General features: G+C 35.7%; 1 protein-coding gene across 2 annotated transcripts; it reads right to left on the reverse strand.

The window, feature by feature from the left end:
* On the reverse strand, positions 1–7,779 carry LOC116254557 (soluble inorganic pyrophosphatase 4). 2 transcript variants are annotated; one of them, XM_031630015.2, is made up of 9 exons: positions 7,524–7,779; positions 4,892–5,036; positions 4,761–4,789; positions 1,759–1,824; positions 1,564–1,671; positions 1,074–1,139; positions 862–982; positions 540–621; positions 1–229 (listed from the first exon to the last, which is right to left on the reverse strand). In XM_031630015.2, the coding sequence occupies exons 2-9, from the start codon at positions 5,022–5,024 to the stop codon at positions 187–189; spliced, it is 648 nt and encodes a 215-aa protein (XP_031485875.1). In that variant the 5' UTR covers positions 5,025–5,036; positions 7,524–7,779; the 3' UTR covers positions 1–186. The 2 variants fall into 2 exon arrangements, with proteins under 2 accessions (XP_031485875.1, XP_049933904.1); XM_050077947.1 differs by lacking the exon at positions 7,524–7,779 and adding an exon at positions 7,444–7,464.
* Between the last annotated feature and the right edge of the window lie 4,451 nt (positions 7,780–12,230).

Consider the following 12,230-nt stretch of genomic DNA (forward strand, 5'->3'; position numbering starts at 1 on the left):
GACAAATTGAACGGTTTCAGTTTATATATTGGGCAGTACCATAGTCGAGAGGGTTACGGTGAAGTCACATGAAAATTGAAACATACCAAGAAAATAACCATATATGGCGAAGTAAATTCTATGTAGAACACAAAAGTATAAATGGGTGACATGCTTCCTCAAATCCACCTCAAAGAGCCAGCAGGTCTACCTCCTCAGGCTCTCTACGATGTATGTGGCATAGAGATCCCTGCACAACAAAACTACGATTAGTAAGCTAAACAAGATTATTATGGAGCGTTAATCAGGCTATGGAGGGGAAGTTAACTGGTATCCATGACAAGACAAGATGTATGGTTGTCAAGAATGGAACAGTGATGCCTCCCTCCATCCAGAAGGGCAAAAATAAGAGGGGATCAAACTGCTCAAGCCTCATCTAGACCAGATGGAATCAGCACAGTATGATCCAGGTTTCAGAAGCTTGATTCACAAGGTGATATTCAACAGTTGAACAGCTGAATTGTAGATAAAATATGAAATTGGACTATGGGAGCCCTTACATTGAGTGTTGAATGGCTTGATAGGCCGCAGATGCAGGTAGGAAGTCATTGACTGCAACTTCTTTGTTTTCATTCTTCTTGTCTAATTAAAGTTGATCAAGGGAAAATATGAGATTGAGAGAGAAAGAGAAAAGGAATTAATCCAGAAAATATGAATGAAGTTCTCCTTTTTCATGATTTTAGAGCATAGCTACTACCCTCTGATATGTAAACAGTAATAGGAGGTAGCAACTAGAAAGACTTTATTCCCATGGAGTAGAGAAGAGGACCAAAAAAGAAACACTAATAATTGAATTTCAATGTGCAAAATAGAAAAGGATACAGTCTTCAAAAAAGCGTCTGATCTCAGCTAAGCGATGAGGAGGCAGCTCCTTGATGTCTGTATAGTGCCGGTATTCAGGATCATCAGCACAAACAGCAATGATCTTATCATCCTTTTCTCCCTATAGCATCATGCACTAAAATGCATCAGAATCGTCTCCAATAAAGAAACATTGAAAGTAGGAACAGAATCAAGAAGTCTCAGCATAGCACCTGGTCAATCATAGGCATGAGTCCAATAGCTTTAGCACGTAAGAAACAACCAGGAAGAACAGGTTCCTGTAATATTAAAAGAGAAAAATAAAAAGAACCCCTATCAGCTACATTAGGCATTACATGCCTACCAATCTTGATAAATTTACCCTGTTCCAATACACCCCTATTTTTTCAGGAAAAGGAACAGTCAGTTTAGTATTGATACTTGAACTTGAAACCACTTAATTTAATAGTCCGTAAATGAAATGGACCTTCAGGAAAAAGTGATTGCAAAGATCAGCAAACTACAGTAAAAGTTCACTATATATCCAATGACATGGAATTTATGGGCACAAATTCCAGGCAAATTAATTACCTATATAGCCTGTAGGTAGACCTAACAAGGAACTCATAGACAGGCAGTATCAGATAGCCAATTTTTCAGTGAAGTATAGTGCTTCCAACTTACTGCCATAAAACATGGTTAGGTTCAGCCTTGACTATTTACCTGCATGATGATTAGGACATCCATGGGATCACTGTCCTCACAAAGAGTACGTGGGATAAAACCATAGTTGTGAGGATAAACCACAGATGAGTACAATACTCGGTCCACCTGCAGAAATGAATACCACATCAATGGCCCTGCCAAATATAACAGGGATTATGAAATTTTTCTTTTTAAAAAATACTGCCATATTACCTTGATCAAACCCGTTTTCTTATCCAGCTCATATTTCACCTTGCTACCTTTTCCAATCTCTACAACCTGAAGAAGTCAGCCACTTCAGATGCTACTAAGCTTTAGGATAGTACGCAGGAAAATCATAACAGAAAAGGCAGAAAAGAAACCAAACTGTGTGCCACAGTGTATAAAGTCCAAGACAGGCTGGGGCTACACATGGCACAATTTTTTAGATAAGATCAAGGCCGATGGCATATATAAGAAGCGCAATTTGGTGTACTGAAGGTATGAAATGCCAGACTTGCATTTTCCAAGCAGAGAGAGACAGATAAAAATACAGAGAGATCATAAACCATGAGATCGTATGCAATGTGAATGTCTTCCCAAGGCAAACGATTATTTAAATATTGATCGCTCAACACATTAGAGCAAGGTTAATTTAAAGTTCAGATGTTGCAACAAATATCCATGTAACCTAGAATAGCAGGACCAATTAAACTACTAGCATGACCAATAGAAAAGTAAAAATTATCATTTATTAACACATAAACTGGAAAACTTGGAATAGGCTAAATCAAAGCTTTAAAACAGACTATCTTGAAAGCTGATATGTCAAAATATGGACTTAATGGAGTAGATATCCAAATAAAAAAAGCACAATATGCAACCAAATTAAATAAAAGATGATGGAATGATGGCCATTTTTTTCTTAAAACAGGACATTCAGACAAGCAAGTCCAATAAACAGCTAGAAAATACCAACCAGAACAAAGAAAACAACAAATATGTTACCAGTGAAAAAGGTGAATCAACAGTCCACCTGATGGGAATAATAATACCAACGATTTCAAACATTAATAAAAACATTTTATAAAACATTTTCTTCCAAATACACAGTCAGTTTCAATGAGACCATTTATCATAATTTCAGAATTTTAATAGTTCATTCAACAGGGCAGACCCAAACATACATAACTAAGCTGAATAAAAAAATTACAAACATTTAGAAAATAAAAAAACAAAAACAGCAGTATATGGAAGAACAATAAGCCATCCAGGTTAGTGCAACAAGCTAAAACTTGTGGAAGTCAATTTCTATTTCTTGTATTTATTAAGTCTCTACTTATTTACATAGGCAAATGTTCATGCAGGACAATATTTCTTGTTCAACCAGAAGCTATGTCACATTGGTGCGGGGTACAGGTGCGGCGAGCACATATAGATATACGTATACATATACATATATAATTTCTTATATAACTATATAAGTAATTTTATTTATCTAGATTGTTAAATTTCTTTATTAAGATTACCTTTAACCTTTATCTCATACAAAATTCATAGTTCTAGTAAATAAAATGGGGGGAGGAAAGAGGAAAGAGGGAAGAAAAGATGAGGGGAAAAATAGAAGAAAAAAAATGAAAAAAAACAAGAGAAAACAAGATTGGGTGTGGTTAGCAGCACCTGACTCGGCCAAACCAAGTCGGCTGCCGTGTCAGGCTGCACCCGCACGAGTTGACTCGGGTGCTTCACCAATTTTAGCACACCCTTGTGACTTAGGCCAGAAGGGAAACCAATAAAATTTTGAACTACTTTAACTAAAAGGTTCATTTAAACATTTACCATTGATAAATCTCCTTGAATCCAAATATTTTGGTCGCCTAGGGAGACAAGGTTGGAGGGGAAGTAGAAGGGAAGAAACATGGGAAACTCTTAGGAGCAAACAAGGTGGAATATTTGCCCAGGAAATTTCACCAGGCGGCCAAACCTATTGTTTCTAATCTTATATTAACTGAATAGGTAACTAAAGCAGGTTGAATAAGTGAATCTAAATACCCATGATCCAACACAAACTTTGGATACTAAGACTAAGAAAAGGCCGGCAACAGAAAATGATCACATATAATTCATGCAGTTTGCAAAACATCCAACTGCCACCTGTCAAATTTACATTGAACTAAACCAATTTGAGGTTTATAGTTAGAAGATATTGAATCAAAAGCCTGAGTTACCAAAGCCTAGAAAAATGTGAAGAACGAACAAGGAAAGCAATGCTGTCATATGCACCATAACTAGAGGGAAGTCTTATATGTGTACCCTTGAAACTAGTTTCATGGGTGTAACCATGTTGCGTCAGGTGTAACTTACACAAGCTCTACATCATATGTCACAGTAAGGTATGGGGTGCGTATTGCATTACAGCTTCAACATGCACAAAGTAACATAAACTTATTTTTTGGATTAAAATTACATGATTCCTCTTAAGGCTGAATATTAAGTGTGTCATTAGAAGATCCTTACACATTTAAGGGAAAAACAGAAGTTACGGCTTCTTCCATGTGCACAAATGAAGTTCTGTGGTCCCAGTAGGACCCCATTTTTATGTTGTGAAATAAAAAAATTGAAGTCTTATGACCATTGAATAGTTACATGAAAGTTTAAATATTTGACATGTTTGAGTATTAGAAACAATTTATACTTTGAAGTTTGAACTGTTAATTATGTCTGAGGAAAATAATCAAAATATGCATGTTATTCATAGCATAAGCATAAGTTTATTTTATTATTGCACATTTAGTATTTCATGTAATTCATGTCTATTTTACTGTGAAACTGTAGCTTCCTTTAAAAAATACTGAAATTCATGCCATATGAACTTTTTCAGTATTTGTCCGCTTTTTCTATTTTTTGGATTTAAAAAAGTTCTTGACAAAATTCATGAATAATATGTTAAGCTACTTTAGAATATATTATCTTATCTTGGACCAACTAATATGAGTTACAACTATACGTTTTACAACGTGAAAGAAAGAAGATTCAAATATTAACATCAATCTTCACATAACACCAAAGTACATTTCACTGAAATATTCAGAAACTTCCTCTGTTTGTAACTGCAACGTTTCCCAAATCAAAACTAAACTTCTAAGTTCTAAATGTAATAGCAAACAAATAAATGAAACATCAAACATGGGTAGGCTAATCAATAGCAAGCTCTAAGATTGAGGATGAGTTCTTACACAATTGAAAATGGTAGGAGCTCCAGGTCCTGAAATAAAATTAGTGTGAGTCTCTAAATGAAAATAATATCTGATTTAAACCCAGCAAAAAATGCAACTATAATCATGACAAATTTATAAAGTAAGCACACCTATCTCAAGATCATGCCAAGGATGAGCAGCAACAGATCTTCTTGACAACGATGAAAGTATCCTCTCGTTCAGAGGAGGATGTGGATGGGTAAAATTTGTAGAATTGGTTTCATTTTCAAGCGGTGGAGGCATCTCTACAACAAACTGGAGACAAAAAAAAAAGGTATCTCAGCAAACTGATTGGTATGTGTATATATAAAGCATCAAAGAGATTATCCTTTTACTACATCATGCATAACTATGTGTCTGACACATTGAGTTAGATATTCCTCTCATGGGTCATCCATCTCATACAGTGCTGCAATTTTCAGGAGTAAAGCCTATGAAATGCTGCATAAGACTTGTTTAACTGCCATTCACCTATAAGATGAATGGTCGATCCGAAGGATCAGATAGATGCATCATCACCTTCGAGATTTTGAAAATTTAGTGCTTTTTTACTTAAGGTTATCATTTTGCCTCAATCAGCACTGTTTTCAACTTGAAGGGTCATGTCACATCAGAACAAAGCCTTCTTGTTCATCTGAAATGAACTCATCAGAAAAGTGCCCACAAAGCACTCGCAAAGCATAGGGATGATTCAGATCACTCTGATAGACTATCAAACAAGAAGGGAACTTATATTGATGGACAATTGGAATGGAATGATCTTCACAATTTTGTTGATGGTCAGCACTAATGGCATACAATGACTCTGAGTTGCATTAAGGATGTAAAACAGGTAGGACCTAGGTTAGATCCAAGCTCCACTAAATCTGACTTAATTGATAATCAGATTCTAATTTAGCCTCAGCTTGTTTGTGACCCAATTCAGATTGATATTTTTTGAAATTGCTAGAAGCTCACTTCATAAGTAAGGTTCCCAAATGTGTAAAAGTCTGCCTTCCTTAGGTGCAAAAGTGAAGATCATATTAGCAATGCCTTTCTAAATTGTATGTGATATTTTTGTTGTTCTTTGCTGCTTTTTTTTTTTACTTGTTGTGGGAATCAGATTTGTCGGAAGCATGATACCAGGAAATGATTGCAAGTCGCTTCTTGTATTTGCTCTTAATAACTGGATAATTCCTAAATTCAATTTTACCGCATTTGTTGGCCATGCCCTTCAACTATCTACCTATCTAGAACAGAACCGAAATATAAAATTGACATCATCAACTAACCATGCAACAGGCTAAATTTCTCAAAGAACAAACATGGGATCTAGATAGGATCTGTACGGCAATACAATATATGTGATGCATCAAGGCACTTATCAGTTAACACACTTCTGTATATTCATATAATATAACTGTTGTTCCACCTAGTAAAGTAAAGAAGTTAGAAACCCACATTTCTCATGTGTCTTGCTAAAAGAAAGCAAACTTCTTACTACATAGTCTACATTTGATTGCCTAAGTGTAGAGGCCATGAAGTGGACTCATGACCAAGTTTCATCACAAGCATAATAATTTGAAAGCAAATCATATTCCAGAATCGTATGCATGGAATGGAAATGTATCATGAGCTGCATAAGGAATTTCGCACGATATTTGAAAAGAAAAAACATCTCAAGCAAAAAAACCAAGTTAATAAACAATGTAATATGACATGACAATATATCTACATAGATGAAGAACATAATAACCAATAGCTCTGTCAACCATAATCAAACCAAACAACATAAATTTCTGAAATCCAGATGGGCCCTTGGGAGAAATAGATGCATCGAGGAATTTAACAAAATTTGAAACGTATGAACATATTGTGAAACCAAAAATCACAAACGAAGGATCAACTCAAAATTCCATGACGAAATGAATCTGAAGTCCAAAATTCGTGGAAGCGTCCCCTTCTGCAGTCGATCTTGGAAAGCAAGAAAAAAATACACTACCGTGTAAAAAGAAAACCGGAAATATGTCCAGACAAAAAGGAATATAATCCGAAAGCATAGATCTCAACACGAAGAGCCATTTCTCACCGTATCACAAGAAAATCATTTATATAATAAAATCTTGAGAGAGAGGCTATTTACTCTGTTAGACAAGGCATCTAACTTATTTTCTGACGCAGAAAGACTATTCTTCGGAATAATATGATATTTCCACTCACATCTTCACAAACTGACACCGACAATTCTCTCAGAGGATACGATCTCTCGACATATTTTTATTTATTTATTAAAGAAAGTGCGTCCGCAAATTTCTCCCACAATCACGAGCACGCCAGCGTGCAACCATTCGCACAGAGAGAGAAAGTGCATAGACCGTGAAAATCCTATTCTCTGCAGGAATCACAAACCAAGCCTCTCGGTGAAGAGTTCCGGAGGAACAGACACGTTAAGCTCGATTAACTCTTGAAGCTCGATCCACTCAGGCAAACGAAACCTTCGGATTGGTTAGACACAGCTAGAAGACGACCTTCCATGCGGCCATGGAGAAACCCCGATCTTCTCCGATAAAGGAGTGATCTCCGTCAAAAACAACTCGTAAAAGCGCGCGGATAGAGAATCGAGAACACACACACAGGTACCGTTACAAGAAGAGCTCAAGAACGGCCTCATATAAACAGAAACCTGGTTATCCCCGGAACAGATGGATCTCCGTAGAAAAGGATAGGAGAGCGAGAGAGAGGGAGAGAGAGAGAGAGAGAGACCGTTACACAAGGAGCTCAAGAACGGCCTCAGGGAAACGGAAACCAGGTTATCCCCGTTAACAGACTGGTTCCCTTCTCTCCTTCGAGAGGAATCTTTCTTTCTTCCGCTCCGGTGTAAATGAGTCACGGCCCCACGGAGAATCCAGAGTCTGCGGAGAAGAAAGCGGAGTGAAGACGCTCCTACTTCCTGGAGAACCTTCCCTTTTAAAAGCACCTCTTCCTCTCCCTCTCACGCACACACTATTCGAGCCATCGCGCGCCGAAATGGCGGACAGAGCCTTCACCGAATATTGGAGAATAAATTTTCCTTAAAATCCAAATATTTACTTATATTTCAGAAACAGTCTTTAATTGTATGTATTCGTAAAACAGTGCCACTAACTCTTTCATATAAACCATCTTCAACGTAAAGCCCCTAAAACTATGTTGTTATGTTTTGGAGTTAGAAGAACTTACAGTACATCTAATAACTCGGCTGTTGACAATCCATAAAAATAATGTCATGAAGAATGTACTAGCTTTCAATTCATTTAATGCTTGAACGCAAACCCACACGCCTTTTTTCGGCAGTTCATAATTTACATCTCATTTTCGAAGCAAGTCGAGTATAAAGCATGAGCAGTCGTTGTCTCCACACGGGAAACTTATTGATTTTTGTGAATTAATTTTCGTGCAATAACTTTAACTCGTTGGGAACAAGTGAACTTGGAACAGGCTGGGCATCGAGCCAAGTTGTTGTTGGGTACTCATACTTCATTTATTCGGGCCAGCCCGACTCTTTATTGGGCTAGTTCAGGTGGGCTCGATAAGTCCAATAATTTATTTTTAAATTTTTTATAATTTATACATATATATTTTTAATATTTTATTATAATTAATTATATTTATATATTATTTTATATTAAAATATATTTTTAAATTTAATCGAATCGTTCTCAAACTTGAGTTTTTCGAGTTGAGTTGGACAGGACACGGTTTATGGATGTCAAGCCGACCCCAGCTCGACTCGTTTTCCGACCGAACCGACCTGATCGACCAAGCTTAATCGAACCAACTAAATCTAACAAGGTGGAGCTCGGACTTGGCTCGGTACATAAGAAAATAACATGAGAAAAAAAAAACATCAATTTTCAATTTTCAGCTTTAGTATAAATAACGGGGGCTGCACCAAACATACGAAAAAATATAAACATTTTCTGTGCGTTCTTGCAATTAGAGTAAAAATGTGGATTAAAACGAAAGTTATGCGTAAAATGCGTTGCAGCGTCTCGTTCGCGGTACCTTTCTGACCTGGCGGGGTGGTGTGTGTACTAACGGTCCTTTCCTCTCTCCCTCTCTTGGCGATCACTTTTTACAGAAAACCAGGGAAGTGAGAGAAAGTGGGGGAATGAGTCGATTGGACGCAAGTCACGCAAGCGCGTCCCACCGTTCTGCAGTTCCACTCGTAACTGGCAAGTCGCCGTCTTCCCCCGTTCTGTCCTTTGCTTTTAAACGAGTTAGAGTTACATGAAATCGACCCGATTAAACTTCAATAAACTAAAAATAGTCTAAATAGATCAAATTGCATATAAGTTATTTTTTGTTTTACAATTTTTAAACTTTAAATAAAAAAGTAGATCAAATGGGAAGTTGGTAAGTAGGCTTGAACGAGTCGAGCTTGAGCACGAGTTAGGACTCAGTCGCTTGAGCACAAGTTAGGACTCAGTCGAGTAATCTTTGAGCTGACTTTTTAAGTTTGTTCGACTCAAACTCAACTCGACTCAACTCATGTGCAGCCCTAAAACTCCTAATAGATCTATAAAAAATTTTGTGACCTCCTAAACATAAGAATCAGATGTATTTGATTCATCGGACCAGCGATCAATTGTACCGGAATTGACCTGAAGCTGTCAATCCCATGTTAAACTTGAAACCATTTTTAGAACAAGGAAACTTTTGTCTTTTACTTGAAACTTCATTTGCCTGTTTTGCATGAGTTTCGTTTAAATCGTTCTTTTTATGCAAACAAGTCCATTAATTTCTTGTCAGCACAACTGATTTCATAACTTTTAAAGTTTAAAACTCAAAATTGCCACAAGTATTTTAGTTAGGAGTTCTTTTAATCCAAGAAAAACAATAGAGTTTTCGCTTTCAATAAATACATTGCTAGTGTTAAATTTGTTGTGCGGGGAAAACACGTCGCCTGTGACTGTGAGTCGTGTGCCTCTATGTTACATGAAATCGAAGCAATGACAGTACATTATGCTCAGGAGTGAAGTAAAAAAAAAAAAAGAAAACTTATTAGGAAGCTAAATGGTGATTTCATGATTTGTAAGGGGTCTAACAGTATTTTTCAAAACTTTTACTTGATTATGCCCACACTAGCCATCCACATAACTTTGGGCTATTGAACATAGCCTGGTGCCCAGATTTACTTAAAAAAAAGAATTAAAAAAACTTTATTTGCTTACCTTTAAAAAAAACATTTAACGATATATATCAACCGATATCATGCCATCTCAATGAGCAAACCGATACAACACCGACATCATTTATTCTCAACAATGGAAACTATGATTGACAGGCATGGCCTCGCGTGGTCCTCTAAATTATTAAATGTATGAACCCCAGTTTGAAAACGTCCAATCGTAGCCAGTCGGGCTTGGTACGTTGAACGCATTTACAAATAACAAAACGGATTTTCATTTTAAGGCCTATTTTTGTTTTTTTTGTTTTCTTAAAAAGAGTCTATTGTAAAACCATCGAGGCTTTATAATAAATGTTTTGTTAACTTGAAAATTAAAAATATATATATATTAGCATAAAAATGTAATCTAGTTAAAAAAAATAATACTGAAAAAATTGTAACCAGTATTTATAATCGTTCAAATGAATAAAAATTCACCCCTCTACATTTACTTACTGTAGGATTGTAAAGATTAGGACTGCCTAAGCTCACATTTTCTTTTTTGCTTTGTTCGAATCGAAGGAGTAACAGGGAATCAGGTCTTCCAATTCCGGTTGTTGAGGCAAATGGGACAGTTGAAATGTAAAAGTAGGAAAATGATTCTCATCGATTGCTTCACCGAATCTTTTGCTTTATTGGGTTGCTTGACCAAGAAGTGAGAATTGCCAATTCCATGTTTGGATGAAGCTCTGGCTTCTTCCCACATTGTGCTTTCAACAAGGGTTTGGAACGAGCTTCGGTTCCAACAAGGGTCTGCTGAACCTAACTTTTTTCTGGCCTTTTTACGACGCATTTTTTTATATATATATTTACAGACGTCATGTTTGGTTGCTTCATCAATTAAAACTGGATAACATGTACTATATGCATTTGTATATATTTAAAAATTTGTGATATTTTTAAATTGTAAGAATATTTTTTTATGAGTTCAATTATGTACATTTGCTTTGTAATGTCCGACCCGCCCTTGGGCTTTTTCATATTTATTTCCATCAATCTGCCCCAAAAAAAATCATATTTTTCAACAAAAAGTACAATTCAAGCTCACAAAACAAGTGTACATAATTGAACTCATAAAAAAATATTCTTACAATTTTCAATATGTGTTCTTCTCACACCACAATGTTTGCTTCTGGTGGTGTGTTTAATCACATCCGCCTGTGACAGAGCTCCAGATGAGATGGCTAGAAGATTTCAACTTTTCTCTCCCTCTCTCTCTCTCTCTCTCTATATATATATATATATATATATATATTAAAGTAGCTATTTTCTTGCTTAAATAAAGCTCTTTTAATGCTTAAAAAATGAATAGCTTTTATAACATCAAAATTTTGGTAGTATAAATATCAATTTTTTGCTAACATGACTTGAACTAAAGCATGATTTACATTAAATTAGTGTCTATAAATACATTAGAAAGTTCATATTTTTTTTAAACACTTTTTAACATGGATTTAAAAGGTCTGGTTTTCATCCCTTACCCAAACAATTTTGTACCTATTAATATATATATATATACATATACATATATGTATATATATATATATATTAATTTGAATCCGTTGGATGATTAAAAAATAAAATTTGTCGTTTAAAGCACCGTAAACCATTATTAAAAACACTATAAACTGTCGCTACACCATAAATTGTTGTTAGTGCCCTTACGTCCAATGTTTTTAATGATCAATTTTTCATTTTCAGTCTTCTCACAACAATTATATATAGTCAATGTTGCTGGATAGTAGGCGGATTAATAGAATTTAGAAATTCATGACCAAATGGTCTATAAAATGTCATTAAACCACTATAAACTGTAACTGCATCATGAACTATTAATGATGCTAATGTTATGAATTGTTTTAGAGAGAGAAAGAGGAAGAAAGTACCTACCATGGGCGCAGTTCACATGGCCTGTTTAATCCACATAGGAACGATTATAATAAATGAATGACTTTCAGGTTACTGTGGACCCAACAAGGTGCTCGAGTTATTGAAGCTTTCAATTTGAACAGGAAAGATCGTAGTAAAATTTAAGAGAGAGGAGACCGCTGAAATGGTCCATTCGAAACCAAATATGAATTGTCCTTCAACATCTCATATTCATGCATTTATTTGAAGGAAATTCGATTGCGCGGATTGATTTTCATTGCCAATTCGTATCGAACGGACAGTTCCATCACAAATTTTCAAATAATAATTTTTATTTAGAAAAAATTATGCCATTGTTTTTAGAGGGCAAGTTTGATTTTCCTAGATATTTG

This window comes from Nymphaea colorata, chromosome 5 (assembly GCF_008831285.2).
Source record: "Nymphaea colorata isolate Beijing-Zhang1983 chromosome 5, ASM883128v2, whole genome shotgun sequence".
Classification (NCBI taxonomy): domain Eukaryota; kingdom Viridiplantae; phylum Streptophyta; class Magnoliopsida; order Nymphaeales; family Nymphaeaceae; genus Nymphaea; species Nymphaea colorata.

Bases quoted from the DNA above. Each gene is read 5' to 3' on its own strand.
- LOC116254557 (XM_031630015.2), bottom strand. From the start codon at position 5,024: ATGCCTCCACCGCTTGAAAATGAAACCAATTCTACAAATTTTACCCAT. The intron at 4,790-4,891 runs GTGTGCTTACTT...ATTTTATTTCAG, and splicing joins TTGGCATGATCTTGAGATAG to GACCTGGAGCTCCTACCATT. The intron at 1,825-4,760 runs GTAAGAACTCAT...TGACTTCTTCAG, and splicing joins CTCCTACCATTTTCAATTGT to GTTGTAGAGATTGGAAAAGG.